Genomic DNA, 18,980 nt, shown 5'->3' on the forward strand with positions numbered 1-18,980 from the left:
GAACGAGTAATATATTTAGCCATAATGTATATATATACTTATTTATTTCATAATTATTCAAGAATCAAGATTTATGATGTCATTTATTTTCCAAAAATGGAAATACTAGGCGGCAAACACTTCATTGTAAGGTTAAAATACAAAATATATAAATATATATCAATAATACTGAACATATGACTAAAACACATAATTAGGTAACAGTATATATAAGGCAGGTATATTAGAAGTAGTTAATACAGTAATGTGAATTGTATTGTTATACAGAGAGAGCAAAGCACCAGTGGACATTAAGAGACCTTATCTTTATATGAATATATAAAGATAACAAGTACATTTGATTCCAAAATTGCCGTTCAAAATTGCTTCCTTTGTTTGCGCTAGAGCACTTTAGAGGCATTAACACAAAATGCATTGATAGCAATGTCCACTCTATCAAATTTATTTTACAGATGTGTGTGATGTGTTTATATATGGTCATGATGATGCCATATTACACCCAAATATGGGCATATCACAATTATTTGTCACATAAAACTTGGTAGTGTAGATAAAGGTTAATGCTGTTTCAGCCAAAGCATTGCTTGTGTGAACCAAACTTTACATTAATTCTCTACTAACCCTCTGGTAACTCTGTGACTATTACTTTTCATTGAAATGCAGGTTTACATGGGAGAAATTATTGGAAGAGCTTCGGTCTCAAATTGCCAACCTCACAATTACATTCATGTCGTGATGAAAAAACTGAACGATGCTGGTACAGAATACATCGACCCATCGCCCTTCATGGAAAAGGTTAAACTTGAATGTCCATCTTTTGAGTTTGGACGGAACTTAAATATAGTCAAGTATAAGGTTAGCAAACATTTTGAATTGAGATACTACATTATTGGATAACATCATTATTATTGGTGCTTAAATTGTGAAGTTAAATTCTTTCACAAAGCACTTGTACCTATCAGAAACAACTAACAGGAGTATTCATTATTAATTTGCTAAAATGCAAGTAACAAAATATTATTAGTGTGGTTGGTTCCATCTGCTCACACGCCAAATGGCATTGCTGCCTTTTGTAGGTGTTATTTTATTGATGCTCAATCAACTGTTTTAAAATATCTGTACCATTCACATTAGGAAGCAATGCTACCTCGATATGTCACATGATTTTGTGAAAATAAATTTGATAGTTTGGATAGGGCCTAAAACCTTATATTAATGTGCACATCTCACTTAAGGCAGGTCCTGACGTTGCCATGATCTCTTCTCTTATGAACTCTTCTCATATGAACTTTTACAAAGTTTTGTGTTTATTGTAGGGATTTATCATCGAGTATGATAATCTTATCCCGTTTCATCCAACTGCTGAAGACGCTACTCCACCGAGGGCCTCACCCCCACCGACAGACACAATTCCAATAGAAAGCAGTGGCTTGCTGGCTTTGGTTGCAGATCAAGGTATTGTTCTAAATCCTTTCCTAATTTTAACTGACATTATATCATTGATGAAGGCATATGAAGCCGACACGATGCACCGGCCAACGGTCGACACCGCTATTGTAGTCATTAACACTATTTGAGAAACATGCAGTATTTAATTAAAGCTATATCTTTCAGTCTCAACAGTTTTGTATACCCAGTGAAGTTGTTTTAATTCACATAAAAATGTTAACATTTCTCTGTCATTGAACGTATTACTGTTTAATATTGAATAACACAATCTGATTAGTTAGATATATTTTTATTGTCACTCCCAAATGGTCCATTAGTGGTTGATTGTTTAAAACTTATTTTTCTTAAATGCATAAAAGCTCCGCCAAGTTTTGCATCTACAATTGGATTACCGGAACCAACTGCCGCCGGTCCTCAGTTTGATCCTTATAGTTTTAGCGATATGTCCATGTGCTCGGTAATGGAAGCAATCAAACTTTTGAAAGACAATGAACTGAAACAGAAAGTAATAGACACTTTGATTGCATTTAAGGTACAGTCTGTTTCACAAAAGCTAAATTGAATATGACCTAAAGATAAGTACTGTAATATTTACAATAATCTACATAGTAGACCTATATACATTTTCCTTTGGTTTAATAGTAACATATTATAGACATACACTGAAAGAAATATAAATTACGAATTATATATTTAACATTCATCAGATTAATTACACAAAAGTATAACTATATCTCCACATTCTTATAACTAATTTTCATTTAAATTTCTCAGTTCATATCAAAATATTGCATAATATCGACATGAATTACAGTGATAAAACATTTAAGTTTAAACTTGCCTGGTGCTATAAATGGAGAAAGCGAAAAATACCATTTTTGCTGTTTTTTCTCAACTGCTAGGAAGAAATCGGTGGATTCAAGGCATTTCTACCAAATTCCCTCACCGATGATTATCTTAGAACACTCCTACAGGAACGAGGTTTATCTATCAAGGGCGCTAGAGAGGAATTATTGGCAAGATTTGGTCAACCAGATGATAGTAGGTTAATTTTTTTGTTATCAAAGTTGACCCTTCAGTTTGTTATGCTTTGAATGCTATCTTTTGGTTAGCAATCTATTATTTGTATAATAACCATTTGTAACTGTATAATTATTGTTAGGTAAATTTTTGGGTTTGGCTTTATGTTTCAGTTGTGTTTCTAATTTAGTTATCCTTTAGTGAAAAAAATAGAAGAAAAATCAAAAGTAGCCCCATTTTACTTGTCTATCTGATATCCACAGTGTGTCCCTTGTTGATGGTAGCTATGCAACGGAATGCTTATTGCCGTTTCGAGGACCTCTGCTTGGGTGTAGAATGTCAGATTCCAATTGAAGTTAACTCCAATGTATATCCACTGAAGGTTTTTGTGCGATACCTTCCTGATACAGAAGAACTTCAAGTTGGACTTGGAGAACACAACATAAGGAACATTATTCCAGATCCTCTTGGTAATTCTAAATTATGTTTTTGAATGTTGTGTTTTTTTTTTTATCACCAACCTTAATTTTCTGAAAATTTAATTTATGGTACAACAGCAGTGTAATCATTTCATTATGTATTGTACAATGTTTTATCAAAATGCACATTGTTATTCAATCAAACATTGAGAGTATGAAAAAAATAAGCTGTATTATATAAACATTGCTGTATATGCTGATGCAGAAAGCTGTGCATAAATTCAAATATAATAAAAAATATGTATGTTAATTTGCAGAAATATCAAAAGAAGTAGTAGTCTTAGAAGGTGGTTGGAAAAAATTCAACAAAGAACTCATTGTAAGGTATGGGATAATTGTTTAAATTATTTTTATTGTTAACTTTTATTTGTATTTGACTTTATCAAGATTTTTTGAGAATTAATAGAATTATTGGCCACACAGAGCTTACATTTCTTCTTTTTTTTTTTGTATATCATAAACATAGGCCTGATAAAATCATCTTAAAGATGAAAAGTGGCCTTTAGTGTCACAAAATAAAAAAAAGCTATTGTGAGCAATGGTTTAGCCAGAAAAACGAAATAGGCCGTCCAAAATAAAAGCCAATGGGCGTGGCACTGAGCCGATGGGGGGGGGGACACTCCTATCTTTGGGAATCCCCACCGAATATTGGTACGAAAACAACATACATTCAATCAATAAATGTTGTTTTTATCAAACTTAAATTTGATTTAGATTTAGTTTAATGTAACATTCAATAGATTTGAAGAATATAAAGAATTTGCTAAAAGTAGACCAGGCCCAATTAGGCTAGGCCAAGCTGATTAAGCAAAGCCTTCCAAGCCGTCACGGTAAAAGTGGCCTTCCTAAATAATTGTAGCCATCCAAAAGACGGCCGTACGGCTCGCTGGCCAAGCCTGTGATTGTGAGAGAAATGTGTTGATGGCCTGTTAGAAAAATTGAATATCTGATGTAGGTGAAAAATAGGAAGAATTTTTAGACCAAGCAATGGTAAGACGATGTATTGGAGACATAATTCACTAATAATTTATATTCTAATGATAGAGACTACGTATTATGCACTAAATATATCTTCAACCATTACCATTAGCCAAAATAAGAGGGTCCAAATCTCTATGACTCGCATCAATCATGTTGCATTATGAACGAAACTGAATTGTTTCAATAGATTTTCTGCTGGCTTAGAAAATGGTGAACTGTATTTTGACATGGAGTCACAACTGTGTTCAACTTCGGATGATGATGACTGCGAACCATTGAAAGATATCTTCAATGATATGCTTATTCCAATACCATTTCGTTATCCTGATGGTACATTTGGATGGAAAGACAGTAAGCTATCCTTGAAAAATAAGTCTTATATAATGGTTACTTTTGAATGTAGTAGTGGATACAGTTTACTAAAATCTGACGTTCTATTGCATTTAATCAATATTAAATTTTATTTTGCAGTTAATATAAAAAAATATTTTGCAAGGTCCGCGATGGAACGAATATTTAATGTCACAGAAATACCTAAAGAGGGTGTTGTTGAATATATAAAGGATGATGTGTTAAGGTATTGGCAGAATTTGCTTGACAGCGGTGTAGAAATTATCAATGGTGTTTTGAATGTTAACGTAAAAATGAAACTGAATACGATGTCAATCAAAGGCAATAACGAAGGGAAATCTGAAGGTAGGCTATCTTTTGCGAATATCTTTGTATTCTATGAAACGCCAACGTTAGCAATTGATGAACATTTTTATCTGTTTTTGTAAATTAGTAATTCAAATATTTATAAACTATAATTTAATGAATCGAATAGTAGGGGCAAACATATTATATAGGCCTTTGTATTCTGATTTCTTTTATACCTGATACTTCATTTACGTATGTCAACCTTATCCAGCTGCAAAAGACGCAATTATTTCAAGATTTTGATGACCTTGTATTTGCACAGAAAAATAATTTTTAATAAACATTCATCAAGTAGTGTACAGTATTATAAGTAGGCTTGTTTTTGCTTCTGAAGGTGAACGAACTAGCAGAAGAACTAAGGCGCCTTTTAAACTGGAAAAGATCGCAGATTCAATTAACGAATGCCCAGCAGTAGCAGGTAAAATGACAGAACCATTACAAAAAAATGGATTGGTTGGAGTAGAATATGTGAAAATTAAAACATATATTTAGAATTAGATGAGTTCCTGGATTTGATCAACTTGTGAACCTGTTTGTCGAAAGGGCACCATCTATAGCGTGCCATCATTGCTGCGGTTTTTTTATGTGTTCATCGTGCGCATGTAACATCCATGTCGAAGCACAGTCTTTTGAATAGATTACGATGACAACAAAATTATTTATGTAAGGCCTACATACAATTCTAATATTTACATTTGTAGCATATGGTTTGTGAGAATCCCTGCCAAATGCCCCCAGCTATAGCATTTGAAGAGGGAGAATAATTATATGGACCTGTGTAGGCCTATAGGATCTTTAAAATCTATTCAAATTCGACTCTACCTGTTAATCATTTTTAGTTTCCAAAGGGAACTAAAATTCTTCTTTTAACAAACTATAATTGTTTTTATGTAATCTTTGTTTTCAGAACTTCTTGCTGAGATTGTCCCAGACTTCAGTGTTCTTCCTCGTGGTATAAATGGCAGCCTAAGAGCAATCGGCGGAGGTTTGACGGGTATGTAATCATTTTCATTTTATTTCCTTAATTTAGTTTTAATATAAAATAAAAAATTTTTCTATTTTTTTTTTTTAACTTTACTATTTTCAGAGTATGGAGTTAAAGCATTTCTTGTTAAAATTATGAATATGACCATCCAAGATTTTGAGGCAACAGTGGATTTGCACAATATTCTGTCAAACAATATTCAAGATGTGATGACGGCGATCGTGGAAGAATATAAGAATAAGGTTAATACCATGGATATTTCAATATTTCTTTAATTATATTTAATAAGACATTTATCGTTTCTCTTTTGCTAATTCTTTAATTTTATGAAATAATCTATTTCACTACCTTTTTTTTGTTTTATTTAATGATGGACAATGCTCACAAACTATTCACTCACAAAATACTGTTGAAATAAAATAAATTAAGAAATAAAATCTTTTACCTCCTGTTTTTTATATATATATGTATATATATATATATATATATATATATATATACACATATATATTAATGTGGTTAATTTAAGAGAGTTAACGTCAGGGTAAACCCACAGATTCGTTGAAAAATTTTCTGTACCATTGATATAGTTTCTTATCCAGTTCAAAGGCAATTACTATCTAGTAATCATTCACAGTCTACATCTCTGAAACATCTCTCTGTTGAGTATCTGTTATGCTGCAGGAATATGCCATCACACTAATTCAATGAGAGTCCAACTCTGCTGTTAATATTTAGTTAAAGCGCAACACTGGTTCCAAGAGAATTTCGCATTATTATTTTCTTAGAGGATAATTATTTATGATTTACCTTGTGGGTGATGCCAAATTAATTTTTTTTGCTGTCTTTGCATGTATCGTGTTTTATATTCAAACTGGCAAACAGGTGCTTCTTTTATGTAAATTAGTAAATTGTGAAATTTTGGCAAATTGTCATTAAGTACGATTTATCTTGTTTTTGAAGCTGATCAGCAAAATTGATGCTAAAATTGGTAAAGCAGTTGACAAGATTTTGACAGCGATTGACTATCGTTTCCAGGCTTGTAAACATTTTAAAAAGAAAGTGAAAACGTTTTTTGAATTTGTTTGGGTTCATATTTTAGGCGGAATGGTCCCAATGAGCTTAAGTAAGTAGAACTGTGTGTATGTTTTGTCAATTAATATTTGGGTTCCAAAATGATGTCACACACTGATCATCTTGTGGACTCCAAAGTTATCACATTCATTTACATATTCATATCATTTTGGCCAGATTCACACATATAAAAATGGAATTGCAATTATTATTACTTAGAATTTCATAGGCTTATATTTTATTATGGTTGCAATTTTTGTATGAAAACACAAATTATTATCCTTAATCTATGCACTTGCAAATCAATATGGCAAATTATTTGTTTGTGCAACTGCTTGAAAATATTAAATAATAAACAAGAAATCGCGCTCAACTCAAATCTTTGTTTAGAAGGCCTGCTTCGCTTTTTATATGTATTCATAATAGATTTTATAATACAGTAACCATATTATGGGTCCTTTATTATAGGGTTCAGAGCATATGGATTTGTGGCACCAGGTGCATGTATCGATATCAGTGTACTCAAGTTCAAAGCTAAGGTAATGGAGAGCAATAATAGTGTAGTTTTATATAGCGCACAAATCCATCTAATGTAAGATGCTCAGGGCGCTTGAAATGTGGACTAGTGACTCGAGCAATAGCAATTCTTGGGACCGATATTACTATATGGAGAGAACAAAATCCACACGCGTACAATTAATAATGTTAAACTTTTTTGGAAAAATGATTATATAATAGTGGTAAATAGAGTTTTGTAAATTAATGTGCATATTTTCTTAGGCCGAGCTCTTTGTTTCTGGTGGCGCTACATCTGAAGGCAGGGTATCAGTTGGATTTGGTCTATATGCATCAATGGCGTTGACTGGAGATATCCTTACGGTTAGATTACCCATTGGCATGGAATTTCAGTTTGTACGATCACCAAGCCGAAGGTAAGTTTAATTACAAAAATAAGGAAATCATATTATCAGTTTGTTGATCTAGTTGACCTAACCAACTTGGAAAATAAAATTCAGTATCTGAATTAACTATCTGCAATTAAACAAATACAAAAAATATTGAATGTTTCGATAGAGTTAATTACTTGAATTACATTTATTTTAGGCTGTTTGTTGACATCGAACTTATTCCATTGATACTGAAACTGGACACATATATTGAAGTTGGAATAGGCAGGTTCAAGGTAAAGATTTTCAAAGCAAACCTTTGGGAATACCAAACAGCGTCCCAAAGAGCAAACATTTGGGAAAAAGTTACCATGAAGGAAAATAAGGAACGACCGGTCATTGATCCAGTAAGTTTCATATATTTTGTTACCTCATATTTGTGATAAATAGAACTGTTGTTTATGTCTTTCACTACATCATACAAAAGCGATAATGTTTAATTAAATATACATTAATGTTAATGATTTTTGTTCTTTCGGCTTAAAGGTTTTCGAGCGTAAAACGAAAGCAAGTGATTCCGGTGAATGTTTTGTCACACAAGTGCCTGGACTTGACTACACTAACCCAACATTTGAATTAATATTTAATGCTCACGACAGTCGCAGTGAATTAGTATATACTTTAGATGTTGGAACATTGCCTGGTGGAAGTGACGTAATTTCAGATATGGAACTTGGTGGCGCAGTAACAACTGCCAATGTTGTAAGATTATTCGTCTGACATTGTCTTTTATGTTAGGAAATGAATATTATACAATATAGGTCAAAGGCTGGATTAAAACGAATGATACAGAGACATTTTGTCACCAACTAATGAATGCATAAATATTTTTTTCTACTCTTTCGAACATTACATATAGGACATGAAGGGCGGAGTTCCATTATTCTTTACTGTTAATGTCAAAAGTAATGAAGGGTTAACATCAAGAGCAACGTGTAGTATCCATACATATGACATCACACTTCCTGCTGGTCGCCTGACACCTGGGTTTTTATCGACAAGTCGTCCAGACATTCTCCGATGTTCTACATTAGTGTTTGATGATTCTGAAACTGCAAGTTTGAGAGAAGCTGTAGGGTTTGGCCCTGGTGAATGGGGAGAACAGCTTGTGGGATGGGATGGACCAAGTGGCTACTGGGTCGAAGCAAATGCTGGTAAAATTAATGCCAAAATGTTTATAATCGACTAACTAAAAGAATCATCTATTTTTCCTGTTGATACTTTATGAACTATCATTTACAAAATGTAATGTTAAAAAAAAATTGTATTTGCACATAAATGTTATAAGCCATGACCTCAAAATTATCATTAAGCCGACGCCGAAGCCGCCGCCATTATTATTATATAGTATTATCTTTATCTATATTATTATCACTATCTTTGTCAATATTGTTTTCAAATTTTGGTTTTGTGACAGTGCAATCAATTTTAGGATGTTTCTAGATGCATTTGAAACTTTTTATTTACAACTTACCATTAAATGATATAATTCATAATTTAAATTTATTTGTCTAAATGGCAATTAATTATTGTATATATAACTAAAGAAAATAACTTATTTAATTTTATTATCCAAATGTATTTATTTTTGTTTTCACCAGCTAACCAGTTTCCGAATCTAGAATATTTCTCCATCCCTCAAGTTGGCCGACTGGTGTCAGATCCTGTTGAATCTATTACAAAGCAATACCCGGATGCATGCGCTGCTGAATGCCTCAAACTACCGGCAACAAAATGCAGAAGTTTCAACTATGACATGAGAGATGGAAAGTGTGAGCTACTAGAGGAATTAGAAGGAGATGGGGTAGAACTGCATCAGGTAATATAGACAAACTACAGTTGGCTGTTTCAAGTCACCCAAAAATAATACATTTAAAAGTCACTAAATCCGTTTTGTTTGTAGACACGCTTTACAATACATATATTTAGGCACAAGGCATGGGCTACATAATTTGTTAGAAAACGGTTAGGTATAACAATTTGAATTGATAAAAAGCAAAAACTTCAATACGTTGGTGTCACACTTTTTCGTGAAATTCCCCAAGCCTACTGTAATCCATGTTTTCGAGTGTCCTAATGATTTGGCTCCAGATATTTGATGATTGATTTGGGGGATCAAAATAGTCAGGTAGGGGTCCAAACCAAGAAGCCGACTAGAACCTCGGTCGGGAACTGTTTCGGTTTGGGAACAAAGGCAGTTAGTCGGTTTCTCCAGTATTTCAATCATAGACACCATCATCACAATTGGTTTTTGTAATGTATGTTATTGTTCAATGTTAGATGAAAGTTAATGTATGTAAACAAAATAATCGAACTGAACGACTGCCATTTTTAACTTGATATATTTTTATCTTGGTTTATGACAGTATGGTTACTTTTATCACTATGAACGTTTGGGGCTTGGCCTAGCAACAGACTACACCCACGAAGGACTGAACATGAAGCATAATAATCTACATTATTTCAACATAGAGGCAATCAACACATTGGGCTACAAAAACATTTTATCTTCACTTCCAATTCTTACTGACTTCACAACACCAGAGCCAGGTCTCATTACCAATAGGCAACTTGATGTGACATTTCACGACAATTGCACCTCATTTACACCTGAAGAATGGGAGAACAGGTGTGTGGAGGAAACATTCCTACCAAATCATCGGTAAGATTTAACGGATATATTATTTTTCATTCTTAAAAGAAGAAAGCATAGACTGTGAAATGACAGAGTACCCTGACAACTCTTAAAGTCCTAGGGGTGGATGGTAATCACACCTACTCAACAGAACTGTGTACATTTGGGCCATTTTAAGATGTTGGTGGTGGAGGGGGGGCTTCCTCACTGGCATCGGTGCTGTAGCTGCAGCTTTGGATTAAGGACACAGACTAATTATTGTATGTTCATGTGAAATATGTCTTACTACCAGTACCGAAAATATATTATTGTTATTAATATTATCATCATCATTATAATCTAGCATCATATTCATAATTATTAGCATTATTATTTACAAAAAGGTAACTGCCTTTAGTCCTAATTATGTTTTACACAATATGGTTAATTCAGTGTAATATTCTTGTTTATTTTAGAAACATAATTGACGGTAAAGGGTCGATGACAGTTTTCAATGGACATATACCACTAGTTGATGAGAAGTGGACAAGAGCTAATAGATACATTGCATGTAAGTGCGATCGATATTATACACATTTTAACTTTTACTGGTACTTTCACGTAGCATGATTTACTAAGAATGGTTTCCTTTAATGTTTCTTCCCTCGGTGAAATATTACTTTCATGGTCTTTATCTTTCTCTTTCAAACTATGTGGCAGTGGTTGCGGTTCGTGTCGGGATTTCAATTCATGATTATATATTTTTGCTTATGTCCCACAAACCTATTTATTACTCACAACACTTTTATTTTTGAATAGCTAATCTAAAATTAGTTCACAGTCTTACATAATGCATATCAAATATTATTTCAGCAAATTGGGACGGAATTCATGATGACGAAACTGGGATATTTGGGTACACATGGGCGATTGGCCATCACATGTGTGATGACATCATACACCATCATCATGATCCTCATGCTCATTTGTTTGACGAATCAGAATGGACACACATTGGATTAGTAAATGGCCTAATGCTACCAGGTAAGCATCATCATTGTTATTTATATAGAAATTCATATAAGGAAAAATATCCATGATAGAAAATGTGTTTCTATTGGCTGATAAAGATATTCAATTCAAATTTATTTGAGCATAATTCAAAACATTACATATATATGAATAATAAAAAGATAATTTATTAAAACATTTACAGCTCAGGATAACCCCAAAAAACCAAATTGGCTTATTTCCGTTGGGGTCCCTTAAATAAAAAAATATTACATAAAAGTTGGTTAAAAACTAAAACAAACATTAAAATTTATTAAAACCTTTAAAATTACTAATGGAAGTAAAACTAATAAAAGAAATAAAACCCATTAAAACTTAAAAGTATGTAAAAGTCAATGTGAAAAAAAACAGTTGTAACTACTATACAGCTTATTTTATAGTGGTTTGTGCTGCACGTAATTCAAAATGTTTATCATTATATCCTGTGTTTCAGATGATGAATACTACATCACAGTGAGAGGATTGAATAAGGTTGCATTTGGTGGACCTTTGTCGTTGTCCATCTGCCATTCACTTCCTCTGGTGATTGACAACACCTTCCCTTTCATTAATGATATATTCGACATTAGTTATAATGAAGACTTGGAGGAGGTTTCTGTATCATACAATGTAAGGTAAATGTCATGGCTACAGTCTTGTTCATGTTGACCAGAACGCACTTTACAGTATAAATAATTTTTAACTAATATATAATCGCTGATATTAAAAAAAATAAATGAATACTCTGTAAGCAGTTGAACAACTATACTAAACATACTACACTATAACAGTTATGTTGTAGTTATTAATATTATTCTTACTCTCTATGATTGCAAAGTAAATTCTTATTTTTAGTGACCCTAACTCTGAGATTTATGCGGTGGATATTGGAATAGGAGAAGGTAAATATGATGTTTACCTAAAGGAATGGGAAAGATACTATGACGACAATACATCAGTAGTTCCGTACAAGTTGATAGATGGCGTCCCAGCATGGTTGCAGATAAGAGCAATTAATAATGGTAATGTTATTATTTAATATTGTATACTAAATACTGTCTTTTTATAATCAAATTTTATGCTTTAATAGTTTTGGTACTTGTGTTAGTCTGATTATGCAGTGGTAGAAGTAACGTAAACTGAACTTTGCATACTGCTAGCATGCTTCGTGAATGATAATTTTTTTTCACGCATTGAAAATTATCAGTTATACTGGTGGTCATTACGACAAAATGTTCAATTCGTAAACCAAAGGCCTGTAGAGGGTTGGTTAACTCTATTGTTCCTAAACGCCTTTTATGTTTTGCAATGATTTCTGCTTTCTTCAGTGGACCTCCGTTTAGTTGATCACGCTGATTCACCACTAATCGTTGACTTCAGTCCTCCAGTTGCTGGCTACTTCAGAGATGGGTTTAATCTTGGTATTGATAGTGATTATGAAAGTGACGAAACGCAGGTACAACATATGATAATTTCATAGTAAACATATTTAAAATAGCAATTTAGTAATTTCCTTAAAGTAAGTTTCTGTTGTATTTATTCAAATATACGTCCCCATGTGTTATTATGTGATCCCAACGACTTGATAATCCCAACCTGGCTAGAAAAAATGTAATTTTACAGGTGTAGAATATTAATGTGTTGAGAATGATGTAGCTTCCATTAGTTTTTTTACAGATATTTTAAGGTGGTGTTGGGAGGCAGCCGTTTATTGGGGAAAATAACGCACCAGACGTTTATTAGAGGCTGGTGTGTTTTTCCAAATTATGCTCTTGATTGGACGTCTATTCAAGCGGGGCATTAAAAACAAATATGTGTATAAAAATCTAATATTCATTTGAAAAGGTTATTAAATCTTTAGAAAATGTTATTTTCAACTGTTTTTTTCTCACTATGAACAGTATTGTGCCAATTGGGTAGATTTTGCCGACGAGGAATCTGGTATTGCTGGTTATGTTTTGGGATTAGGAACATTTCCTGGATTAACGGATGTTGCAGAGTTTATTTCACTTCAAAGTCATGATTACAAATTTTGCATCAAAGGATTGCATCTGCAACATGGAGTCAAGTATTATGGAGTGTTAGCAGCTTTCAATGGTGGACATAAGCATCTCAATACAACGGTTGCTTCTGATGGAGGTACAGACAAATCTTACCCAATTTTTACTTCAATCCGAATATCCTACCTAAGATTTACTAGTTGAATCACCCTTGGCAATTTTTTTTTTTCGTTTACCATATTTAAATTTTTGACATCCAATAATGTCATTTTTTTTTCTAAAATTAGTGCTCATCGATAAAACGCCACCAGTGGAGGGTGAACTTCTAGACGGCATATTGGCGAACAACATAGATCTTCAGTATTCTTCAGCTCCCGCAACAGTATCTGGCCAATGGCAAAATTTTACCGATCCGGAATCGGGTATTGATGATTTTGTCATTAGTGTCTACTGTAGACATACATTGAGGTAAGATTAAAACACACTATATTTACAGTTGCACTCTGTTTTATATAAAAAAAATTTGTCAGCAATGATGATGCAACTTAAAATATTTGTTGCAATTCTAGTGAGGAATTTGCAGAGTTTGAGGTCATTCATGAACCGGAATCTGTTGGTCCAAATACGTCATTTTTTGAATGGCATCATTTCCACCTGAAAGATGGCGATGATGTATTTATTGAATTAGAAGCCATCAACCAAGCTGGGTTGGCGCTATCAAAACAATCTGATGGCTTTAGGGTTGATCTTACACCTCCGATTATGACGTTCATTGGAGATGGAAGTACACCAGGAGAGGATATCGAATTTCAGGTAACACATCTGTAATGATTTTGTTCACCTAAGCCCGGCCTCAGGATATTGTTGCTATGGTGTAAACTGATAATATTTCGTAGGACAGGCATGTATTCATAACTGTTAAATAATACGTACTGATTGACAGGTTTGCTAAGTTTGATCGACACCCTAAAATGTTAGAAACATTACACTTTGAATTACTATTCTCAATATATTCAATATCTTTGTTTTCAATTTTTATTCCCAAGTCAAATGATACTCTCATTTCGGCAAACTGGAAATTCAATGATCCAGAGTCTGATATGAACCACTACAAGTTCTCAGTTTCTGAAACCTATGGAGGAACCAAGCATCAAATATTTCCAAGTAAGTTCATAGTTGATAATAAATAACGGTGTTTTATTTATTACACATTTGAATAATATTATCCATCTGTGTTAATGTTTAAATTGTACAGTAGTAGTTACGATGCTAATTTTGAATTACAGATTGCAATTTTGAAAACCAGAAAATTACCTTTCTCTTCTTAGGCCCCCACACCCATCCGCTGTTTGTGGAAGTACCTCAAAGTATGAATGTTCATACTGAGGCTGGTCTGACTTTGAAAGAAGGCGGCCTTTATAACACGCGAATTGCAGGAGTGAACAATGCCGGTTTGACGTCACCACACGAAACAAATGGTGTCATCATTGATCCATCACCACCACTGGTAGAATGATTTTTCCTTGCATTCAACATCTCACTGGCAATTGAGATATTTCCTCATTCATTTGAAAATAATGGTTTACATTGCACATACACTTTTACTCATTTATTAAATATTCAATGTCAATAAACTTCAAAAACACTACTGCTGACTAAACTTTGAAAATTAGATTATTGTGAATTATTGTGTATTATACTTAGTTTAATGATAATGGCCCTTTCTACTAAGCCCCTATAGTATTGTTGCTAAGGTCCCGAAATAAGAAAACATGAACATGTGTTAGCACGTGCATTTATGGGACACGTGTGTGTTTGTAATACATGTGTGTTTCGCTTTTGCTGATGAACTGTGTTTGAACTTTCATTAAATGTTTGATACAATATTGACACTTCTTAAATGTCCACCTTCTAAAAACCTTTATGATGCACATTCTTGTAGATTTTTAGTGTCAAGGTTGGAGTTATGGATGGAGGTGAAGCTGAGGAATTATTGTTTGGCTATGTTTGGCAAAGCGACAAACAAGGGATCCGAGCTACATGGAAAGCAGTGGACGCTGAAAGTGGCATCATCGCATATTGGGTTGCAATTGGAACTCAACCAGGTAACAAATATCTAACTACATGCACCTTGGTATTTATTTATTTATTTCAATATTTCAAGATAAATAAAAATACAACAAAAAGCCCTCCAAGGATAACTAAAAGAACTGTAAAATTGTTAAAATACAATATCACAATTGTTTTTTTAATACAGTAGTAATCTGCACCAGTAATTACCTTGGCCTCTACACTATATTTTGCAGGATCAGGTGATATTCAGCAATTCATAAGCATGGGACCGGATGAATCAGCGTACATCAATGGACTTAATCTTACACTAACTGATGCAAATACATGTTCAGATTTTGAATTCCTAGAATCTTGTCAACCAGTTTATTACATCACCGTAATGGCAGAAAATGGGGCACGTTCTTTTAGTGAAAAAGTTATCTCATCACCAATCCGAGTTGTTGAGGCTGATAAAATAGGTATAAAGAAAAGGAATTGATATTTTTTTTCATTTAGTTTTTGTAAAACTTACCCTCGAAAGTGTACTCTTATAATTATGGGATTTATGAGAGGTAATGTTCATGTTGCTTGAGCTGCAGACCCCGGTTCATAACCGGCCAGCTTTTGGTTTTAATTGGAGTATGATGGCTCTGCTCCTTGAATAACACTCACATGAGAGTTCCCAGGATAAGGGATGTGTCTGTTGTTGGTACTGGGGCTGCACAGCTAAGATTTCCAATTTCAAGTACAGTATTTGGTATTGGACAAAAAAATGAAAATATGATCTTTTAATCTTTAAAAGATGGTAACATCTCTACTATTTAAATGGAATAATCCAATTTAAAGATGGCTGTAGAATACTATTTTTGGGATGTAATACTTATATATGTTTAATTTTCAAGGAATGGTTTGGGATGGAACTGAAACTGAAATCATTGATGGGAGATTGATTGTTGCACATGATATTGATGCTCAGATGCAAGAAACAGAACTGTTTGCAATATTCCATGGTTTTGAGGTGAGAAAACAATGGTTTACTTAAAGGTCGCACTAGTGTGTCTAGCTACAGTGATTTTGTGTTTTAAATTGATTTGTTATCAACTAGATTTGGAAGAAAATGGAAATTTCACTGCATACTGAAAGAGCAGTATGTGCTCAAGCACTATAGTATTGCCAAACACGCCTACGGGTAGTAAATTCTAAACCAAAAGTCAATACAATACATAAATTACATGTTGTTTTAGTTGTTTTTGGTAGAGGTTGATTTTATAATAGGTCAAAATTATGAGATTACTGTAAAAGATGTTTGTATTTGATATCATTTTAAAACGCATAAATTATAATTGAAAGAGTCAACTGGATGGACTTGCTGCATACGAATGGGCAATCGGTACTGAGCCTCGTTTTGATGATGTACAACCATTTTCACAAGCAGGACTTGTTTTATACAAAGATCCAAACCAAATGGGAACAGGTAGAGACACTATAACATCTTTGATTATCTTAATTATTCTTAAAATATACAAGAGTTTAGTTTGCATGTTTTAAATGTAAAGGTAGCAGAATAAACCATGATTCGCAGCATAATTTTGCAGAATTATATGGTCGTTGACTACCTTAGTCGCCGTAAAGAAACGTATATATTATTTTATTATTACCTTTATGCTCAATGATTCCACAAAGACAGGGATTGAAATGAGCCATAGCATCGGGGTAACCAGATGTGTAACACTGGACCTCAATTTTACGTTCTTATCTGTGAAGACTTGATTCTACCAGCCGAACCCCGGGCGAGGAGGGCTAACAAGCGTCGATTTTAAGGCTGTAGTAGTGCGGTGCCTTAGTTTTTATAATGTTATTTCTGGGTGAAAGACCCATTAGGCGGGAGTCCAAAATTGCACACTGAATGCTTGAATATTTTCTTAAATACTATATAATCTCTCCTCAGGTCTTCCCGGTTCAGGACACGCATACACTACCATTACTCTTGAGCATGGTGTAAAGTATTACGTCACAGTCCGCTCAATCACTGGTGCTGGAAACGTTCTCGAAGCAGTGTCAGATGGTGTAATAGTTGACCAAACTCCTACTGAGATACATTCTCTAACTTTCGGACTTCCCGGTGAAAATAATACCGAGGTAATTAATGCAATAGTTCTTTCTGACGGATTCAAGGAGGCCCAGTCGTCCCATCCCCCTTAAATTTTTCAAAATTGAAAAAAAAAAAAAAATGGGTACTATATAAATTGCATTGTAGTGCTATTTCCAACCATTTAGACGTGCCATAATAAATTTTCTTCCCTTAGCGCCAACCATGGTGGGGCTGAGGTGGTATCTCCTCTATCTGTGAAATTCCCTCCCTGGCCCCTCTTCAAATTTCTGGATCCACCACTGAAAAACGTTTAATGCATATATCTTCAGAAATCCATTAGATAAGACCTCAAATTATAAAAATATGCATGAGCTCCGCCTCATCAATACCAGTAGGGGTTTCCCCTCGGCACCCCCTCCCCCGAGCCATTTTGGTTCATTCTCTACAATTCTCACCTATGCAATATAAATCCTGGGCAAAGGCCTGTTTATATAAATACTATATAAGCCCAAATTATTATTAGGCCTATCATTATTATTATTATTATTATTATCATTATTAATATTATTGTTTATATTGTCATACACGCACAATATGATTCAAAATATAACAATAAGATAGGTGCATTAAGCATACATAACTATCAGTTGATAATGGAAAATTTATAAACACAGTTATCATTGTAAAATAGATAAATTTCTCTAATAATTTTTTAATGATTTTTCAGACCCTCAATTCTGAAGTTACAATATATTCAAAGACAGATGATGAACTTTTAGCTAGTTGGCAAATGGCAGACATTGAAAGTGATGTCATCAGTGTTGAGTATTCATATGGGACGTATCCACTTGGAAGTGACTTGAGCAAAAAGGCAGAGATACTTAACACTACTACAACTGCCAGTGTTTTCCAAATGCCTATTGGGAAAGGTTAGTAACTGAAAAAATACCAAAAAGAAAGCATGCTGTAACAATAATAATCTTTTATGTAGTAGTGATATTTTAATAAACTTTGTTTCATCTTTTTTTGTGTAGGCTTGTCAAATGTCCTAAACATCTATGTTACAAATTCAGCAACACTACGTACAGAAACAGTGTCGAGTAGTATCGTTGTGGATATCAACCCACCTGGAGACGGAGAGGTACAGTAATTTAAGATATTATTACTACTGCATATACCTAATTTAACATATACTGGAAATTTCCAAAAATAGATTATAATTTGTTTTGATGTTAGTAAACTTGATGCTTGAAAATTGATGTTCGATTATCAGGTGTTTTGTCCAGAGTACATCAGTGAGAGAAAGATTAAATGTTCATGGGCTGGTTTTGTGGATGTTGAATCGGGTATTGAAACGTATTCTTTCTCCATTGGGACACAAGTTGGTGCAAATGATGTTTACTTTGCCAATGAGATTCCTGGATATGCAGATGCATTTTTAGTTGAGGGTAAATTATTTTAAGTTAATAGATTTGATTTCCCATTACTTTATCAAACATTTAAATTAAATAAAAGGAACTTTCGTTGATGCTTGATAC

The 18,980-nt window shown here is 33.6% G+C and overlaps 1 protein-coding gene across 2 annotated transcripts in view; it reads left to right on the forward strand.

Moving 5' to 3' along the window:
• LOC117107873 overlaps positions 1 to 18,980 on the forward strand; it is a 57,968-nt gene that overhangs the window by 18,232 nt on the left and 20,756 nt on the right. For both annotated transcript variants that reach the window (XM_033249691.1, XM_033249692.1), the window contains 37 exons: positions 664 to 855; positions 1,317 to 1,455; positions 1,809 to 1,981; positions 2,352 to 2,490; positions 2,733 to 2,939; positions 3,206 to 3,272; positions 4,117 to 4,280; positions 4,401 to 4,625; positions 4,963 to 5,046; positions 5,536 to 5,622; positions 5,716 to 5,855; positions 6,577 to 6,739; positions 7,156 to 7,226; positions 7,468 to 7,619; positions 7,792 to 7,981; positions 8,121 to 8,336; positions 8,494 to 8,788; positions 9,236 to 9,453; positions 10,001 to 10,296; positions 10,725 to 10,819; positions 11,122 to 11,292; positions 11,753 to 11,933; positions 12,154 to 12,320; positions 12,627 to 12,754; positions 13,200 to 13,437; positions 13,586 to 13,766; positions 13,868 to 14,111; positions 14,345 to 14,462; positions 14,627 to 14,805; positions 15,241 to 15,403; positions 15,605 to 15,829; positions 16,253 to 16,368; positions 16,701 to 16,824; positions 17,299 to 17,489; positions 18,170 to 18,371; positions 18,477 to 18,583; positions 18,716 to 18,890. In XM_033249691.1, the coding sequence (XP_033105582.1) occupies positions 664 to 855; positions 1,317 to 1,455; positions 1,809 to 1,981; positions 2,352 to 2,490; positions 2,733 to 2,939; positions 3,206 to 3,272; positions 4,117 to 4,280; positions 4,401 to 4,625; positions 4,963 to 5,046; positions 5,536 to 5,622; positions 5,716 to 5,855; positions 6,577 to 6,739; positions 7,156 to 7,226; positions 7,468 to 7,619; positions 7,792 to 7,981; positions 8,121 to 8,336; positions 8,494 to 8,788; positions 9,236 to 9,453; positions 10,001 to 10,296; positions 10,725 to 10,819; positions 11,122 to 11,292; positions 11,753 to 11,933; positions 12,154 to 12,320; positions 12,627 to 12,754; positions 13,200 to 13,437; positions 13,586 to 13,766; positions 13,868 to 14,111; positions 14,345 to 14,462; positions 14,627 to 14,805; positions 15,241 to 15,403; positions 15,605 to 15,829; positions 16,253 to 16,368; positions 16,701 to 16,824; positions 17,299 to 17,489; positions 18,170 to 18,371; positions 18,477 to 18,583; positions 18,716 to 18,890 (6,223 nt within the window). The remainder of the gene's footprint in view (positions 1 to 663; positions 856 to 1,316; positions 1,456 to 1,808; positions 1,982 to 2,351; positions 2,491 to 2,732; positions 2,940 to 3,205; positions 3,273 to 4,116; positions 4,281 to 4,400; positions 4,626 to 4,962; positions 5,047 to 5,535; positions 5,623 to 5,715; positions 5,856 to 6,576; positions 6,740 to 7,155; positions 7,227 to 7,467; positions 7,620 to 7,791; positions 7,982 to 8,120; positions 8,337 to 8,493; positions 8,789 to 9,235; positions 9,454 to 10,000; positions 10,297 to 10,724; positions 10,820 to 11,121; positions 11,293 to 11,752; positions 11,934 to 12,153; positions 12,321 to 12,626; positions 12,755 to 13,199; positions 13,438 to 13,585; positions 13,767 to 13,867; positions 14,112 to 14,344; positions 14,463 to 14,626; positions 14,806 to 15,240; positions 15,404 to 15,604; positions 15,830 to 16,252; positions 16,369 to 16,700; positions 16,825 to 17,298; positions 17,490 to 18,169; positions 18,372 to 18,476; positions 18,584 to 18,715; positions 18,891 to 18,980) is intronic.

Source organism: Anneissia japonica, unplaced genomic scaffold, assembly GCF_011630105.1.
Source record: "Anneissia japonica isolate Jap-2015-1 unplaced genomic scaffold, ASM1163010v1 scaffold288060_len1141017_cov207, whole genome shotgun sequence".
NCBI classification, from domain to species: domain Eukaryota; kingdom Metazoa; phylum Echinodermata; class Crinoidea; order Comatulida; family Comatulidae; genus Anneissia; species Anneissia japonica.